This window comes from Saccostrea echinata, unplaced genomic scaffold (assembly GCF_033153115.1).
Source record: "Saccostrea echinata isolate AGI-Se365-2 ecotype Australia unplaced genomic scaffold, CSIRO_AGI_Sech_v1 ptg000054l, whole genome shotgun sequence".
In the NCBI taxonomy this organism is placed as follows: domain Eukaryota; kingdom Metazoa; phylum Mollusca; class Bivalvia; order Ostreida; family Ostreidae; genus Saccostrea; species Saccostrea echinata.
Genome location: NW_026889803.1, coordinates 46402199 through 46422776, shown reverse-complemented (window position 1 = coordinate 46422776; position 20578 = coordinate 46402199). Strand labels below are relative to the sequence as shown.

Below are 20578 nucleotides of genomic sequence, written 5' to 3'. Positions count from 1 at the left end.
AATATTATTTCGAATAATACTTTGTTCCAGTATGAAGGTGTCTGGAACAAGTTTATTTCAAATAGGAAATGATTTTAGAACATAATAAAAGTGTTTTTAAAAAATACGAGTTAAAATGAATATTATATGCTCCCCCTCCCCCACACAAATAAGTGTTTAATCTAAGCTTCTGAATAAAACAATAAAACACACCTGGTTTAGACATAACGGGGAGATGAATGGAATATATTCTATTAATTATATATATATATATATATATATATATATATATATATATATATATATATATATATATATATATATATATATATATATATTGGGGTTGGGGTGGGAGGGCAAGGCAATATAGCAAAAAGCACACAAAAATCTTACACCTGCAATATTGTTAATCTGATCTACATGTTACCAAGAATGCTTTATACCGCTATACTATTCAGCTACTCAACATGTTTCTTCTAAGGAAAAAAAAATATGAAATTGACCTTCAACTGTGTATGAAGCAAATATGTTCTACATATATAAGGGGATATCTGGCATTCCTCATGTTACGAAACTTGGAATCTGGAATACATATACAAGTAGATTTTTTTTAAATTGCAAAATTCATATGCACCTATAAAGAGGAGTAATGATGAAAGGAAGAAACGGATTAGAACATTGATCTTTGTTAAATTGATTTTTTTGATATTAATACATGTGTACCTTGCATGACTTTTTATAAGTAAACTTAAATAAATTGATCTAAATGTTAAAAAAAACCGCCAGCTTGTATCCTGATCAAATTAAGATTGTGCAACTAAGTTTTATGGTAAATATGTTTAGAGACAAATAAAGTCATTTATATTATTTATAACTTTCCCCAATTAATATGCAAAACAAACTTAAAGTATAATATATATAACGCGTAACGCTCTATGCTAGCTAGTTCAACATGTTTTCCATTGATATTGTGAAATCCCTTTCATAGGAAATTGATTTTCGTTGTGTTTTCGTGGAATCAAATAACCCATGAACTCATGTACTCCACAAACTAGAATATTTCAGACATCAGTAACATGTATAACGTTTCTAGTTAAACCCAAGAAATCAAACCCCAGGAGCAATATTTTTCCTTAAAACACAAAAATTTGACCCAACGAAAATCAGTGACTCTACAGCGTGCGTATGGTGAGTTTTAATATCAATACTTTGGTTACTCTCGTCAAAACATAATTATGACAAGAGGCCCAGGGGCCACATCGCTCACCTGAGCACTCTGGCTAGGAAACAGCAGAAATCATTTCAGTCTTGAAAAATTTAAATATAAAAGTGGTTGGGGGGGGGGGGAGATTTGAACTAATTTGAATCTATACTTCATAGAGATGCTTTTGAATTAATATGACAAATAACGCCCCTCTATTCTCCTGAGGGGTCATGATTTGAACAAATTTGAATCTACATTACTTAAGGATGCTTCCAAATAAATATGACCAATCATGACTTTGCTGTTCTTGAAAAGAAGATTTTTGAAGATTTTTCCTAAGTATTCCTATGTAAAACTTTGATCGCCAAGTGTGGTCCCACCCTACTCCCTGGGGGTCATGATTTGAACAAACTTGAATCTACACCACCTGAGGATGCTTCCATATGTATATGACCAATCATGGCTTTTCTGTTCTTAAGAAGATTTTTAAAGATTTTTCTATGTATTCCTATGTAAAACTTTGATCTCCCATTGTGGCCCCACCCTATCCCCTGGGGGTCATGATTTGAACAAACTTGAATCTACACCACCTGAGGATGCTTCAATATAAATATGACCAATCATGGCTTTGCTGTTCTTGAGAAGAAGATTTTTAAAGATTTTTCCCATATATTCCTATGTAAAACTTTGACCGCCCATTGTGGCCCCACCCTACTCCTGGGGTCATGAATTGAACAAACTTGAATCTACACTACCTGAAGATACTTCCATATAAGTTTCATGTTTTCAAGCACAGTGGTTCTTGAGAAGAAGATTTTTAAATGATGCCATTAATTTTTCACAAATTCGTAATTATCCCTCCTTGGAAGAAGTGAGGCCCTTCGTTTGAACAAACTTGAATCCCCTTTACCCAAGGATACTTTGTGGCAAGTTTGGTTGAAATTGGCCCAGTGTTTCTTGAGAAGAAGATGAAAATGTGAAAAGTTTACATCGACGACGACGACAGACAACGGACAAATTTTGATCAGAAAAGCTCACTTGAGCCTTCGGCTCAGGTGAGCTAAAAAACCACAGATATTCTTCTTTTCGTCCTTATTACATTTTACAAATTAATAAGTCGTTTTTCCAATGTAAATGTAGTGGGAAAAAACTCTTAATAATGCTACATGGAGAAAGTAAAACTTTCGAGAGGATTTTTTATTCTTTATTTTAAATATTCAAAATTTTTGAATTCTTAGAAACATCTACAAGCATATTTAGTTTTTTGCATGCAGAAGAAATCTGTACTTTTGAGCTCGAATACTGTTCGTTATCCTCACATATTTCATCTATCATTCTTATCATCAAAATGCTTAAACTCCTCAAAAAATATTCAATGGTACAATGTTTTACGAGTTTGCATATGCCTTGAATATTTGAAAATGTAGTAGAACTGAACAACTTATTCAAAACTGTTTTCACACAAAAAATGTCTAATGGCTAAAACTGGATTTTTAATGTCACGTAAAAAAATGAAATAATAAAAGCCGACTTACTTTATAAATGTAACGACACCGATATTGGCGATGTTTACTTTGATAGAATTCCATGATTTTTCCAATAGATTAAGCTGTTCTTCAGAGAGTTTGGGCCCAGCAGCTTCTTTAACTCCGATTCTGTTGTAATTAGTCTCACCACAGAGAGGTGTAGTCACTATAGTACCCATGTTTTAAGACAATAGAAGACACTAGAGATAATAACACTTTGTTTTCACAATTCACTTCCTAACGTTGTAATCATAACTCAAAACAAACGTATAATTCCTGTAGTTTATTGGGAATTTAATCTGCCTTTCTATTTTACCTTGTATTGACACGGTCGCTAGCTGTGTTTGCAACTTACTCACTTTTTCTTGAATTAATATCTTTGGAGGATTAACTACTATGAATATGACAAATCGCAATTTCGATTAATGACCTCTTTACGTCATAGCCTATGCTCTTAGTTTTATTCTACATTATTCACTTACATAAAAAAATGAACAACACTCACACAAAAGAAATTGACCATAAAGACTACCTTTCCTTGATAATGGGATATGTTTGCTATAGCAACAGCCAATAATCACCATGATAGAAAAGACATCTAGAAAAGCTACCTATGTACTACCTATATACTACATGCATATCAGTTATGTACAGCATATAAGACGATGGAAAAAAAAAAGTAAAAATTCAACTTTTTTTCTATATATGCAATCAAATTCTCGGCTTCATCTAACTATGTAAAAGCATGTAATATAGTCTGTAGGAAGTGTTCAGAAAATATTATTGCATGCAATAAATCAGCGTAAAACCCATACCTCGAGGAGAGAGAAAAGCAATTTCGATGAAGGGAATCACGAAACCCAGTTGTTTCTGCTTACTCTCGACTTCTATTCGAATAATTACAAAAAAAGAAATATGAAATTAATGAAAATTATTTTTAAAATAATATATACGCAACTGTATACCACCCCGTATAATATTTTTTATTGGTACATGTATACCAGACTATAAAATATTTTTACTGATACATGTAACTCGAAGACCAGTCAACAGGATGTCGGGGTTCAATAACCCTGACTTTGATATTTGATAATAGCTGCAGTTAAGAAACAAACATTATATATGTCCTTTTGAATGGAGACAATCCCTACAATAGAATCCTTGCTTATAAAAGACGTTTCATTAAAATATGTCTATGGTGCAACTACAAATATGAATAGAAAGATTGTAAGATGAGTTCACCATGCATCGAACAGATTAAACTTTTTAATGATGCTGATTTTATTATCATGTTGTGATAAATCTCCTATTCGGCAAACCTGGGACAAATCGGCCGAGGCGTGCAGAGTGATAAATATTCCTAGTTTCGTTCAACGAGACACTCGGCTGTCTCCGTAAACTCCGACGAGCAGAGAGTTTAATAAAGACTCACGATAGCGTTTGTAACGTCAAAACGAGGCTTACCGAAAGTAAAGTTTTTAGATTGGCTGAAAAGAACACATCTCCACAATTGAAACAAATACATGATTAATCGGCAGAAAAAACAAGTTAAAAATTTATAAGTCAAATGTCTACACGTTAATTAAAGAAACTGGAAAGGAATTGTTCGGGTAATTGCCAACCGGTTATGCGTGTTGTACACTGTCTTGCCAAAATTATTGTCGGCAGCAAAAGTGAAAGAAGCATATTCTACCGTCATATTTGACATCATCGAAGGGGAGTAACCAGAATATTATGATTTTGCAAATTTTTAGATCATTAGACTTTATCGAACGAGTCCTTTTTGGGTGAATTTTGCTAATGATTGATAGTTTTACAGAAAATTTCAAGAAATTTAATTTTGAAGTTTGTATAAATTTTTTTAGAGTTGCTTTTCACTAGCATGTTCATTTCACTATGCATCAGACACAAATTAACCATACATCGGACATTGTGTAATGCATAGATAGGCTAATTACTTCCTCTTTCGAGATACATGTACATGTATATATAATACTAAACTGACAGCTGTTTTTTGCAGAAATTAAAAAAAAAATTAAACTCAACATTTTCAGTGAAATACAAGTTATATATTTTTCCATATATGACATGCAACTAGAAGTGGGCTCTCTTCATTTCTTCAAACTAGAAGATCTATGATAACTCCCGAGAACGATTTGAACAAGTTGCAAGTTGCCATATTACGAGGCATTGCAAAACCTATCTAAGGCGATGTGATGCAACTAAAATCTCTCCGTATTTGTGGATCAATATAGTTAATCAAATTAAAATAGAGAGCTAACTTTACTATAAAGCATAAAAATATGTTCGTTTCACTACTTTATAAGCATTTCAGGTATGTGATAAAGGTAGGACGTTTTTCCATACAATATACCGTTTGTCCGATGCATGGTGAATATTGTACGATCCAAGGTGAATTCTGTGTCATTCCAGGAAATTCATGTTTAATGATAATCTCTCAATATATAGCAAAAAATTGTATCATAATTTCATATTTCAGTCATATTATACGGTTAAGTTCCTTTTTGATAATATTCGGTCGGTAGAGATATCGCTAGAACTTATTCAAGTACGAGGGTGTCCGTTGCATGGTGAATTCACCGTACATAATCATGGAGAATATTGTTTACTCGTACAAACCTTTTCAAGCCTTTAAAGATTGATCTTTGGTAAGCTGCAATCAATTCTGGCTAGACATAACAATATAAACAATACATTGTACGTTACTGCAGTTACAGAAAATGTTGGTTGTGTCTTTATAGCTAAAAAAAAATTATTTTGACTAAACATAGTATTAACACAGATGGTTTCTTTGTTTTAGAAGTCTGTGATTGAAATGTGAAGAAAACAAACAGAGATCAGTCTCAAAAGTCCATTTAAACAATACAAATTATGAGCAGAGCCAACACGGACCTCTGAAAACAGAGGTGGGATCAGGTGCCATGGAGGAGTAAAGAATGTTTTATTTCTAGTATTTCAAGATAAGGTGATTCACTCAAGGAAATGTTAATCAGGCAACTTTACGCTAGTAAATTCTTCTATATTCTGTCTTGCATCATGAGAACTTTCAAGCATATACTTTCTTCAAACATGCTACATGTATCGAACCGAACAATAAACTAATTTTAGTTGAATACTTCAAGATAAAATTAATATACATCAAAATAAAATTAATAATTGAGCGTTGCAAATCATGCCTGTTCAGACTATGTTAATCGAAGGTGCAACATATAACAGCATCTATTGAAAGACAGATGTATATGGTAATAAGTAATAAGCACTCAAAATACTTTGTCTTGTGAATTAAACATAAAGCTTGGTTAAACACCCCTGTCACAGTCACGAGAAATGGGTTCCGTGTGCAGAATTATAGTCGTATAGGATTCATTATTCACTGTTCTCTAATTTCTTTCCATTACCATTTCACCAGAATACTCCATATTAAAAAGCACACTCCCTTAACAAAGATTGTGTGACTATATACGCTATCATAGATTATACATTAAATCAGTGATTTTTATAAATCCATGCAATCTGGTCAGCAGTTTTCCCTTCCATTATTTGATTCTTTCCTATTCATAAATGCAGGCTGATCACTCATTTCATTCCTCAGGGAATTTCTTCCGATGCCACATGATGTGCATCAAACAGTGCTGGTGTCATTCATCTTTTTAAAATATTATATAACATTTGATAATACTTTGTCGTTGATTGTGGTGTGCATTGCATGATATTTGTACTGGGAATTGCAAGAGAAAGCCTTTCAACCTGTTAGCAATTAATACTGTTTCAATAATCACCATTTCAAGAATTTATTTGAAAAAGTAATGTTCATACATAATATTATTTTACAATAAAAGCATTATTTATACACTCGATACATTTTACCTAGGAAATTTTCCGGAATCCATTTTCATTCAGAAATTTCTGTAAACTCTGACATACTTATTTCTCTGAAAAGATTAAAAATAAGATGTTAACGAAATCAAATCATATGCCAAGTAAGAATATGACCAAAACATCATAAAATAAATAGATCACCTGAATTGGTCTGCGAATGCCTAACATTTTAAGTGGGTCTTTGTGGGAATCCTCGACTTCTTGTAGTCTCTTAAAAGCCTAGGAAAAAAGAAGATGTGATGATACAGCTTTTTAAATGTCTAGAGTGTAAGCAGTTGATATATTGATTGTAAATCTTGATCGAATTCAAATTCTAATACAGTGTAAATATTCACATGTCTTTCTAAACTATTGTGTTTATCTCAAGTACAATTAAAAATGACAGTCAAGGAATTTAGAAATCAGCATTAATTTCGTCTAATTATAATAAAAAATAGAATGTTAATACATTGCATTTGTATCTTTAATGGCTGTTCACAAATGAACGCAAAAGAATGAATGAATAAATAAATAAATGATAGACAACACGAATATTAAACTTTCTTTACCAGGTAAAATGAAAAATATGACAAAGTTTAACAACAGTAACTGAAAAATGAGAAATATCTTATTTAATCCAAAATAAAAGGTGACCATCGATCTTTAATATGTGTAATATTTGTTTTATTTTATTTCATATTTTTTTTTAAATACTGTATGGTTTTACCAACCTTGTTTGACACTCTTACAGGACATTTAAAGACAATCCATTGAACAGTTTCGTAACAAGGTGGAGTGGTCAAAGATCCGGCATACGTGTAGAATCTTTGATCGTATGGAAGGACATCTGCCGGGGAAATCCCACACTCTACATTCACCATATCATCATGATGGGTCTCTCTTTTGAAACAGTTGTTATTAATGTAATTATAACTCGGTGTTTTTCCACATTGAAGATCTGAAAAAAATCCAGCAAGCATATGGAATTATTTAATATTTTAAATAAAGGAATTTTAACCAAAAATTTTGGAGAAAGTCATGGTTGCTTCCCTGTAGCCTTCAATCTCGAAACAGTGAATGTCTGCACAATTTTCCTTATTTATATAGTAATATACCTCTCTCATCTGCATGTAGTGTTTATGTCTCCCAACTTATTCGATACTCAAGAGCATGCTCTGAATACAATCTATTTTAACCCAGGCAAGCAACTGATAAATAAGTTGATGTAACAGGGTTTTCAACAACCTCGTTTAAAGCCAGCATTTGGTAAATTCTAAGATCGTTATAATGGCCTAGATAGCAAATACTACCGATTAATGAGTCGAATTTTAACTGACATACATGTGTATTTCATATAGTACCAATTGTTCGGCCTTTGTTTCATAATAAATTTGACTACGGATTATTCTGTCAACCTAATCATTACATAGTGAAGGATATGCTTATTACTCATGGCACCTGATTCAACACATTTTGAATTTCCAGGGCTCCTTATTTAATGCCCTGATCATAGATTTGTATTGTTTGTAGGTTTTTTAAGACTGATCACTGTTCGTTTCTTTACCTATTTCACTAGTAAAATTGTACCATCGTGTACATGTATATACTAAATTTATCTCTATCATTTTGGAGCTTGACTCCAAAACCAAACAAGGAACTGCTTACCATCGGGAGGTTTGTCCGAACCGCCTGTATCTGGTTCAGCAGCATTGTGTTTTTTAATCTTTTTATAGTATTTCTCCATAATTTTACTTAATGTTTTAGCAAACCGCACTCTGCATTCACCATGCTGTATATAAATAGAAAAGGAAATATGTATTATCTTGGAAATGAGACGAGCTGGTATAAGATTTAAAATTAAAAAAAAAAAAACTTAAGAACTACAATGTGAGCTTTGTTTTCGTTCTCAAAATCTTGTACATGTTTTTCAAAGCTCTATGTTTCTTTTCACTACAAATCGTATGACTAAAATAAAATTTGACAACTCTTTGTTAAATAAAGATATTTATTTTTTTTCAAAAATATTATTTACTATGTAATAGCATTTAAACATTTTTGTGAAAAGGGTCACTGGATTGCAAACCTTATATTTCCATTTAGAATTGAGTAAAACAATACCCCTTTGTATAGTCTTCCTCTGAAAAAGCCTTGATCGTCATCGCCAAGACTTGAGCATCCAAGACCGTCTTTATTTCTTCTATTCTGTAACATACAAAATAAATAACATTATTATACATTCTTTTTAATGACATTCACTTAAAAAGAAGGGGGAAAAGTTAACAGGAAAAATAGTCATTTGACGCGATCGATTATGTAACGCACTACAATTCTGTAGTTTGACCTAAATTTATGAGTTAAAAGATTCAATTTCAGAAATCATCATGCAAAACTATTGAATTAGCTTCAACATTGTTAACAAGAGGCCCAAGGGCCTTAACAGTCACCTGAGTATAATACAAGAATTTAGAGGATCCAAAGAGTATAAAATAAACTGACAGATGAAGCTTTGTTGACCACTAGCAAGAGAAATAGGATGATAAGGATCAACAAAATAATTAGTCTAGCATTTGGTTACAACTCATAAATTAAGTTCTAATCTGTCACCCATTATCACTATCACCTTGCAGACTATTATCAAAGTATTAGTGCGTTTGTACTATTTTCAACCTCATATTATAGCCTCTCACATTGGCCTCAATAGGTCTTTGGAGAAGATTTAATGAAATATGTAATTTTTGTCTCATTTTTATTTATCTATTATTTACAAGTCTATCTGATCATGAAAACTATGAAAGTGCTTTTGTATTATACAATAACATTTCTTGCATAATTCCCTTATTCTATTAACTTTTCAAATACATTATTTACAGTCATTAATTATCAAAATGAATGACAAAGGGGATAACTTTTCTCAGTAGAATAAAAATTAATAGATCCCTGGTCAGGACCCCAACAAGTGACCAAATGGTCCAGATGTTCAAAAATCTGGTTAAAATATCCTAGCTTATGAAAACTTTTTCACTATATAATTAATAGACCCCCCCTCATTTCACCAGAAGCCCCAACCCTGGGGCCATGAATTTCGCAATTTTTGAAGAGGCATCCTTGCTTATCATAACCATGCACTTAATTAGTTTAAACAATACCCTGGAGCAGAAAAGAAGATTTTCAAAGAAATAACACATTTTAATACCCAGCAGCAGAACTGATTTTCAAAGAATTAAAGCATTTTCACCATATAATCATTAAAGCCCCGCTCGAACACCAGAACCCCTGACCCAGGGGCCATGAAACTCACAATTCTGAAAGAAGCACTCGTGCTCATCATAACTGTACACTTTTTGTTTCTTTGCTTTTTAACCAGTAGGAAAAAACAATATTTTCAAACAAATTATGCTTTTTCACTATATAATTAATAGAGCCCCCTTCTTTCACCAGAATCTCCAACCCTGGGGCCATGAATTTCGGAATTTTTTAAGAGGCATCCTTGTTTATCATAACCATGCACTTAGTTTATTTAAATAATACCAAGGAGCAGAGAAGAAGATTTTCAAAGAATTAATGCATTTTCACTATACATGTATAATCTATAGAGCCCCGCCCCAACACCAGAACCCCTGGCCCAGGGACCATGAAATTCACAAATTGGAAAGAGGCATCCTTCCTCATCATAACTTTGTATTTAGTTTGTTTGTCTGATACCCAGGAGAAGAGAAGAATATTTTCAAAGAAATAATGCACTTTCATTATATGATCTATACAGCCCCGTCTTAGCACCAGAACCCCTGACCCTGAGGCATGAATTTCCAAATTGTCTCAGTGCTTATTACAATTATGCCAACAGTTTAACTACTTGATGTCCAGGAGTAAGAAAAAGATTTTTAAGGATTGCATTAATTTTGGTGGTTTTAGCCCCACTCCTCAGGTCCCAGAGGGGACAGGGACAATGAAATTCATAATTTTTCTTTTGCTTTATCAATAGATGCTATATGCTAAAACTGGTTGAAATTGGTTTAGCGGTTCCAGAGAAGAAGTTGAAAATGTTCAAATGTGAACGCACGACGGACAACGCACGACGACGGACAAAAACGGATAGCAATAGGTCACCTGAGTGATTCAGGTAACCTTAAAATAAGTTTAAAAGTCCTTGAACTTTGACAATTTTGAACATTGTGTTAAATTTAACACCATTGAATCTACAACCAAATATAATAACCTTTCCATTATCATTTATGCCATTGTCTTCATCTTCATCCTCATCAGAATCGTCGTCTTCATCAGAATCGTCAGAATCCTCACTTTCCTTCTTGTCAGGCTTGAAAATATATTTAAAAGTAAATTCTCATTGAGGTTAATATTAAAGTTTCAACGAAATTATTGAAATTTAAAGAAAACAAATTCTGTATTCTGATTTATTATATATTGGGTTAGAAAAAGTTTTTTAAAAAAAAAACCAATTACCTCCAACATAACGCCCAAAACAACCAAACCGTCGCGGGCGAACTTTGCATGGCCTATGTCTGAATACATACTGTCGTAAAAGACCATGTGAGCCTGAAATTGCACCTCTTATTATGAATAAAGTCGGAAAAAAATCCATTTACCATTTATGTCTCCCAAACGTTTGTTTTTACACTGATTCAATATACTTCTGTATGCATGGTAAAAAAAAACTGTTGAAGATAGGAGTAGGAATACTGACAGCATTGACCACAATTTTCGACCCCAAAACTGCATCACAACATCTAAACATGTCCTATTAATGTTAAGAACGAAGTATTAAGAACTAAAGCTGTTTTAGGTGGATATGAACCCCTTCTAACACACACTGAAAGCATGTTTATGTTAAAGTGCACGCAATCAGTTTGCATTTTTACAAAATCAAAAAAAAAAAGGCCATTCTTCAAAAAAAAAAAAAAAAAAAAAAAAAAAAAAAATAGATTTTTTCTCTTGTCATCATTTATTGTGTCCTTATAGTTATTCTTTTGCAAAACCCTAGAGTACTAACATCTCATGGACAACCAGTCACATAAAAAATATTTACAACTTAACCTCAGTGATGAGGAGCACAAAATGACTTGAGCGTCTGACCTTGTTTATTTTGAAGTTAAAATCTGAATATTTATTTTACCTCCATAGGGTAGAATCTGTCGTTGATTGAGTGTTCTGACCCTTTGTCCTCCTCGTGGCCGATATGCACGTGAAGTTGGGCAAAGATGTACTTCTTGTAGCTCGGCCTTCCGGGGACATGAGTCAGAATAATATTGTTATCCTCATAATAATTGTCTACATTGACATCAAAGTGAGGAGAATGTCCTGTAATTAAATTAGATTTTATAAAATAAAAAAAACTTTATTACATTTTCAACAGTCAAATACTGTGATTTATTATTGAATAAAAGTGATATTCTCTCACAGTGTGAAAGGATACAGTATCAAAGTTGTATTCTCTCACAGTGTGAAAGGATATCAAAGTGGTATTCTCTCACAGTGTGAAAGGATATCAAAGTAAGTAAAAAATAATTTCTGGTCTGTCAGGAGATATAGTAGCTAAACCGTCTTGATAGAGACTAAAACTATCAATTTCTTCCCAAAGATGTTGCTAAAATCCATATTACATTGTTTTCAATCTCACAATTGCTAAGCTATGACGTCTCAACCGCTCAACTTTGACCTCACAGCTTATGACACTGTGTTACGAAAATACAGAGGCAAGGGAAAATCAAAGAAAACGATAAACAGGAAAGTCATTGTTTTGTAGTTGGATATGGAATTTTTATTTCACTCGTGAGACAGGATTCTTTCATATATTTTCACTCTTGCTTCGCACTCATGTATTTAAATAAAATCCTGTCCCACTCGTGAAATAAATTCCATATCAAACTACAAAACATTTAATATCCTGTATGTACTAATATCAGATAAATGAATTAATGATAACAAAAGCACTCATGACATTCAGTCAGATATATCAGCATTCTATCTTCCTGTGGAGTTAATGAAAAATTCCAAATGAAATGACGTGTTAAACTATACCTACAGTATCAACATGATTCAATGTTGCTCTTTTTAAATTTTCAATCTTTCTAAAAAAACAAACAAACAAACAAACAAACAAAACCCAATCATAATACACGTACTAGGAATCAATTGAAGATGTTTTGTCATTTTGATTAGAGAAAAATGTCGTCCATATTAACAACTTCCCACGTTACTTGTTTCTGACTGTCTGAAGCTGTAAACATCAAAATTGACATCCCGGAAATATATAAAAAATGCCCTAGTATGTAATCTTTGACCAGGTCAAAAAGTCATCTCAGTTTCATATAGATGTATTCATTTAAAAGGCGTCCAGTAACAGTCAAAGATTGTATTTATCTTTTTTAAAAATGTCTTTGAACTGAGAAAATTCATTTTAGAGTCCTATATACCAAATTTTTGAACATTTCAAGCAAATTTATTGGTAAAAAAAATGTTCTTTTTACCCGAAAATCATCGGTAATCATCGGAAAGTTTCTATAAGACCGTGTTTTATCAACACATCTCAATGCCATTCTTCTATAATTTGATCCCCCGCCTTCTCCCTTCTCTGCGTAGTAATTATTTTTTTGTTTATTACCTTTTTTATATCATAAATTACCATTATTAAAGATTTCAGCGTCCGCTCTATTGTTGAGATTTTTAAGCTCCAGATTCCTAAAATATCTCCACTCTGTTCTGTGTGTGTTTATATTGATGGGAGATTGTCTTCTGTCTGAGCCACACGTCGTCCAACATTTGTTAACTGAACACCATTCCCTTGGACCTAATATTGAGAAAACAGAAGGGATCATTACAAGTCATTCTAATGAGTACTCGCTAATTCACATAATCATTCTTCAATCTTTTAATTAATTGAACATCTTTGAAATAATAACACTAAATGGACAAGAGAAAATGTTGTAAAGGTAATTTTTTGGTTTTTTTTTCATAAAGTGAAAGAGGTCATAGGCTTGATGTCTTTTAAATAGGTTGGTAGTTAGCACAATGTATTGTACATGTACCTTCTAAATAGAACAAAATATACAGTGTGTTTAATTCTAAAAGAAAATCTCGTCATTTGATTCGCAAACTCAAGAGTGAGAAAATAATATTCTAACTTAATAAAATCTAACAAAATGTCGGGTTGGATAGTAGCCAGATCTTATAGGGGTTTTTTCTTCTTTTTATCATCTGGGTGTTAAATCAAATGAAGAGAAGGGAAGCTGTTGATTTTGAACGGGGATTGGGCTGGGGTGGAAATAAATATATGGCCCTGTAAAAGTAAAGATTATAGATAATCCGACCTTGTAACCAGTCGCCGGGAGGCAGTCAGTAATAATCGTCATTCTTGGAAGACAAATAGAGAACGTTTAACAATCGTTCAAAGACGGTATGTAGAGCTGAGGTGTTTAACAATCTTCGGAGTTAATGTACTTTTTCTTTCTGATTGGTAGATAATGTTTGATGTGAAATTTATCTATTTATTTAATTTGTTTAAATGCCGCTCAAAGTCAGGGAGATAATTTTCTGGTGTTTTAATTTTAGCACGATTAAACATTTTACAAAATTGTCCATCATTAGAACGGGGTGGGGTGGGGTGGGGAATTGCAATTTATGAAAATAAAAATTAATTAAACACACTTAATATTTGACTTTTCAGTGTTAATTTTATTAATGATATTAATGTTGGGAAGAGAAAAGATTTTGATTTAGCTGATTTTCAAATGATATTTTCAGAACATAACAATTTAGAGATAAGAGTCGAAATCAAATTTCATATGTTTGAAAAAAAAAACATCATACAGTAGTTTTCAGATACTGTTTCAATACCATTACTGAGATCTATGTCATTTAAGTACATTTAAATTATGTATTCCCCCCCCCCCCCAAAAAAAAAAAAAACTTATGATACGTTAATGTATGGAATTTCATATACGACGGCCAACTGCTTACTGCCAACTGCTAACTGCCAACTGCCACACATATTTGAATAAATTCTCATATTTTTATTGATATTTATGTGAATTTTCATAAAACCAGGCGCGGATCCAGGAATTTTTTTCAGGAGGGATCCACCCCAGTAAAAAAAATCCAACCAGAAATTTCTTGACAAGAAAAAAACAAAAAAGTAAACTCCTTTCCTAAACGTGAAAAAACCTATCTCATGGGGCGGGGGGGGGGAGGGGAGGGGACTTCTTATGCTCCATATCTTCATATCTTCATATCTATGACTTTTCATACAAACTTATCACGGATCCGCGTTTTCTAAGGGAGGGGGGGTCCAAGGTCACTTTTAGTTGGTTTAATATATACATTAGAAAACTCTACAAATTCCGAGGGGGGTCCCGACCCCCCCCCCCTCTAGATCCGCGAATGTAAAACATAACTTTTTGGAGAAACAAAGATATATAAGTCTTTAATTTGGGAAAATTTTTCACTACAGAAATTAACGGAAAATGGAAATTTATTTTCAAAACATATTTTCAAAACAACAAATCCTTTTTTTCAGTTTTTATTCATTCCAAAGGTTTTGTTGTCTTTCGGGGAGGGGGGGGCACGTGTTTAAAGATTTAAAACAGCAAAGTAGTCATTTATTATGATTTTATTATCAATTTCAAATGAGATAACAAATAAAAAATGTACTTCATCACTTTATCAATCTCATATGTTGAATTTTACATAAATTAAACATACGGTGAGATTTAAGAGTCAATTATCAATTTTAATGAGTATTTGAAAATCTGGTGATGTTTTCAGCCTGATTTCAATTAATAAAATTTTCTGTCCCCTTATGAAAGGAGTTGTAAATAAGGGCAATTAACTTTTTGCCACTGTTTTTTTTTTTAAATGAGTACTTAATACTAATGGAATTTTCTTTGCATTCAAACAAGTTTTAATGTCCAAATTGCCATTCATATTAAATTAAATGGAAGGAAAATGTAGGCGGGAATCGAGAGTTAGTGTGTGTAGTTCTTACAATAATAACAAAATTTGGCGGATTCAGGAATTTGTACACTGTAAAGGCGAGGAAGGAGTAAATCGGAAGAAGGAGTATTTCCTCTTAAAAACAAAACATCTAATTTCTGCATTTCGTTGCAGGCAAATAATTTGGTAGCTTTTTTTGACCCGGGAAAGGGGGGGGGGGGAGTCACATACGACTAAAGAACAAACTTATAGAAGGATCTTGAGTAACATTTGTTGGTATATGTATTTATACTAAAAATATTACTGAAACATAACTTTTCCCTAGTGTAAAACATCTAGAAATGTCTTTCGGTGTTTCTTTTTACCCTGGGAAAAGTTCCTATGTGTGGGAATTTTTATATGTGTCTTATGTGTATCGTTTTAATAGCTAATATTATATGTTAGATCTGTAAAAACATTCGTGGTGGTGGTTGGGGGATGGGGGCGTACCCACTAAATTTCCAAAATATACAATACAGTAGTGCTCCCTCAATAAAGACGCCTGTGATTTTTTTTAATTCCTTCTCAAGGGAATTATGTTGGGTTGTTCCCCCCCCCTCCCCCAGCACTGAAATTGCTTTTCCTTGTCTGAGATCAACTGTTTTTACATAGAGTAAAAGGCCTTTATGATTTTTTAAAATAAGTATTTCTGATATAAATGTATATACCAACAAATGAAACCCAAGATCCTACTTAAAGTCCCCCTCCCATTTTTTCTGACGTATATAAGCCTTTAATAATAATAATAAGCCCCCCCCCCCCGTCAAAAAATCTATTGAATTATTTGCCTGCAAGGATATGTGGGAATTAGATGTATTGTATTTAAGAGCGAATACTCTTTCCTTCTATTTATTCCTTCCTTGCCTTCACTGTTTAAAAATTCCTGAATCCGCCAATTTTTGTTATTATTGTAATCTATCGTAGGGTTTATTCAATTAAGCATGCGTATTAAAGATATTAAAGATAACAAAACAAGCAATATCATCTATGAGCAGTGGCAATTGGCAGTAAGCAGTGAGCAATTGGCAGTAAACAGTGAGCAGTTGGCAGTAAGCAGTTGGCTGTCGTATGTGGAATTCCATATTAAAGTCATTTTACTGTTTAAGACTGTTCTTAACAAAAGAAAGCAGTTTTAAAAAATAGAAGAGAAAAACTACTATGATATTCATTACTTTGTAATGTAAAACTCGTTATATAAATGGAATGGACATCAGGCATGGCCTATGTAAGTCCTCTCCAAGAGGATCAAGATCGCATAGATTTAACAATTAAATAACGATTGACAACGATGGGTAGTACACAAAAAATATATTACACGTAATTAAAAGTTCGAAGTGGTATTGTGTTTGCAGCAAATCATCGTCTCCCAGTTGAGACTGGGAGATGGTTTGGAATTCCCAAAGATGATAGACTTTGTAATATCTGTAATAATGGACAAATAGTAGATGAGTATCACTATGTTTTAGAATGTCAATTTTTCTCAGAATGCAGAAAAAAGTATCTACCTAGTAAATATTGTAATAGACCAAATTTCTACAAATTCTCAGCATTGTTGTCAACTGCTGACTCCAAGGTATTAATCAAACTAAGCAGTTACATAGATAGGGTATATGAACAAGTCTGTCCTCCATAATTATTATTTTTTTATAATTTGAATGTATTTCCGCCATTTCACGTGTATCTTGTATATTGTTTTTTGTATATATTGTACATAGAACCTCATGTACCATTAATTGGTTTGAGTGAATAACTTGAACTTGTTTGTGCGGAGTAAAGAGAAAGTTTTTTAAAAATTATTTAAGTAGTTATAATTAAGTAAAATGAATAGTGTTCTTATTTTTTAACTCATTTATTAGATTTTTTAAATGATTTTCCGGTGGATCCTTCATAAAGTAAACACCAGTAAAACAAAGATTCATGGTTCGTGAGACAGTACATCTCATAAGTATACAAAATATGTACATAAATATTTACAAATAAGATTTGTACAGGATAAGTGTACTATATGCTATATAATATACATTAGCAATTACATAAACAATAGCATTTATACTGCTTTATCATTTGTTATTGTACACTATTTAAAACATTATTTCTTAATTGATAAGAAAAATACAGAAATTTACCTGCTAAGTAGGTTACATAGTTCTTTAGTATTTATGGAACTCAGTAACTGAATTATTTTTTTTAAACGATAACTCTTGATATATTTAATTATTAGTTTGAAGTGCGGGATTATATTATACCACTTCCCCGGGCTCATACATGTATCACTTGGTTGTCTGTTTATATCAGATTTTTTTTAAAAATTGACATGTATATATTTCTATGTGAGTTAAGGAAAGATGATACAAACAAACATTTTTTTTCAAAAAAAAAAAAAAAAAAAAAAATAAATAAATAAAAATATAACCCCCCCCCCCCCAAATGAATTAACAACTTAAAAGTAAAAAAAAAAAAAAATTATGGATTTATTAGGTTGATGGCAAAAAGGTAGAATTTTGAATATCATAGAAAGTTTACAATTTCTTGATATTTTAGATTTTTATTTTATTTTTGATCGATATTACAACCAAAAGAGATTTAAAAAAACATATACCAATCCATACATCCATTTTCTGTTTGTATAATATATATTTTTAAACCCTATGAAGGTGACAGTGTCCTTTTAAATCTTATTCACTTTCATGTCAGAAAAGTTAAGCCATTAGCAGTGCCCTCTCTGTTAATTTTAAATAAATAAATTTGAGATTTTAGACATTTTGCTTTTCGATTTAAATTTCATAACCTATAATGTGTTTAATTATTTTTTGAGTGATACATCGGTAATAGTCTAATTAAATTTATACAGTTGAGAACATACGTACAACTGCCTAGTTTATTACATACCGGTAGCTGCAAATATTATGTAAATCTTGTAACTAGTTGATCAAAGACCCCTTTCCGACGACACATGTTATATGCAAAACTCCTATTTACAAAGTGTTTAGGGGAATGACATGTCTCTTAAGTGTATTTACCTGTTCTAAAATTACCATTTTATAACTTTGATTGTTTTGGTATCTTGTAGACATGCACAAATGTCATAATATAAAGGATTTATAAAGATGAATGATTCGATTCTTCTGTCCTTGGATGTACAGCAATTATTATTTTTTTGCTAGAACAATGACACGTAAATATTAAATTGTCTGAAAAAGTCAAGATTTTTCTTTTAATATCACATTATTCTTTGACGATATGAGCTAACAAATTAAATGATAATATTGCTGTTAAATATTATTTTCAAATAATAGAAGTTTATTCGTGCTAACTATAAACACATACTCAATAATTCTATACTAACATTCTGTTTAAATGTAGTTATATAACTACCAAATAATACAAAACTGAAGTTGGTACTGAAATATTATACATGTACTTCTTTTCAAAATTGGCTTTTTTAGGGTGCAGTAGTCATGTGCTTAATGAATGATAATTTTTGGCAGAGTAAGAAAGCCGATACGTGTAGTATGTTACCGTTAGATACATACAATGATCCGAAAACAAGCTTTTAGAAAAGTTATTTAGCATTTAGAAAAGTAAAAATAAAAGAAAAAAGACAGTTTCCACGGGATCCGAAAAAATGTAGAATTAGCTTATAGCTGTAAAATTATGAAACATCATATTCACAGGTTATCGAAATTACATGTATTTCAATTGGTGTGTTCCGATCCCGATTTGCGCACATTTGATAATTAGGTATATAGAACAATAGGTGTGAAATGGGTTTTGATGACAATTATAGTCTGCTTTCTGTCTGAGATTTACCTGGATCTACCTTATTTTATCAGTGTATTGGGAAAAAAAAGAAGAGGTTTTTTTGTTTGTATGTTGTTTAACGTCCCTCTCGAGAATTTTTCACTCATATGGAGACGCCACCACTTGCCGGTGGAGAGCTGCAAATTTTGTCCTATGCTCGGCACTTACGGCCATTGAGCAGTGAGGGACCTTTTTCGTGCCAACACCTACTGTGACACGGGACCTCGGTTTATACGGTCTCATTCGGTCTCCACGTCCCACAGTGGGATTCGAACCCCCGACGTAAGGATCAACTCCTTACTTCGCGACTCTAGAGCAAACGCTCTAACCACTGCGCCACGAGAGGTAGAATTTATTAGAATATTTATGTTTACAGTTGTATTAAAGAAAAAATTGTATATATGCTATTTAAATTTAATGCATTATTAGATGAATGGGAAAATTTTCTTGAACATTTCAAGTCAATGAAGCCGAAGAAACCCGAATAATTACAGAAACAAGCTGAAGATAATCATTTTGATTGTTCTATGTTTTAAAATAGTTTAACCTTGTTATGAATTTCATAATCTTCAAGTTCAATTTATGATTTAAAATATGTACGACTACTTTTTGTTTTATACTCTTATATACCCCTATTCAATCAGAAACTATGGTATAGACTATAGCAATTAAGGACTTACTTTTACCAGGACAAATTCCCGTTTCCCACACATTTTTCCTACAACCAATTTTCAAATGTGTGCAAAATGTGAACAAACCTCGAAATCTTTCAATCACTCACCTTCGCAGAAACCCCGTTCGTAGCTGAAATGAGCGGCATTTATATCCTCGTAATAGCAGGCGGCTTGGGACGGGGGTCTTTTGCCAATATATCCTACGCTGTACACAGTCCGAACGAAACACATCGCCAAAACTACCACCAGTCCGAAGCACGCCATGATCTCCGATTGAGATGGCAGCACCCAGCAAACCTTATATAGTCCTTATTGTCTATTGTACATTATCTTTACCGCAAACTCTTGTCCACTCACAGAATTTATATGACAGACAGGGACAATGCATCTATGTCATAATAATAAACAGGTTATGACCCGGCAGAAATTGTTAAGTATTTGGTACGAAAGTGTACATTATAATATAAAAAATCTGCTTAAGAGTCCTTTTATCTTTATAATACATATATACAATGATTTTGTAATGTATG

General features: G+C 32.4%; 1 protein-coding gene across 1 annotated transcript in view; it reads right to left on the bottom strand.

Moving 5' to 3' along the window:
• LOC133204951 (uncharacterized) overlaps positions 1 to 20312 on the bottom strand; it is a 35541-nt gene extending 15229 nt beyond the window's left edge. Inside the window, exons 1-9 of the mRNA XM_061340694.1 lie at positions 20156 to 20312; positions 11720 to 11904; positions 11050 to 11142; positions 10805 to 10903; positions 8707 to 8790; positions 8254 to 8377; positions 7320 to 7546; positions 6751 to 6828; positions 2719 to 2852 (exon numbers count right to left, since the gene is read on the bottom strand). Of these exons, the coding sequence (XP_061196678.1) occupies positions 2719 to 2852; positions 6751 to 6828; positions 7320 to 7546; positions 8254 to 8377; positions 8707 to 8790; positions 10805 to 10903; positions 11050 to 11142; positions 11720 to 11904; positions 20156 to 20312 (1181 nt within the window). The remainder of the gene's footprint in view (positions 1 to 2718; positions 2853 to 6750; positions 6829 to 7319; positions 7547 to 8253; positions 8378 to 8706; positions 8791 to 10804; positions 10904 to 11049; positions 11143 to 11719; positions 11905 to 20155) is intronic.
• Between the last annotated feature and the right edge of the window lie 266 nt (positions 20313 to 20578).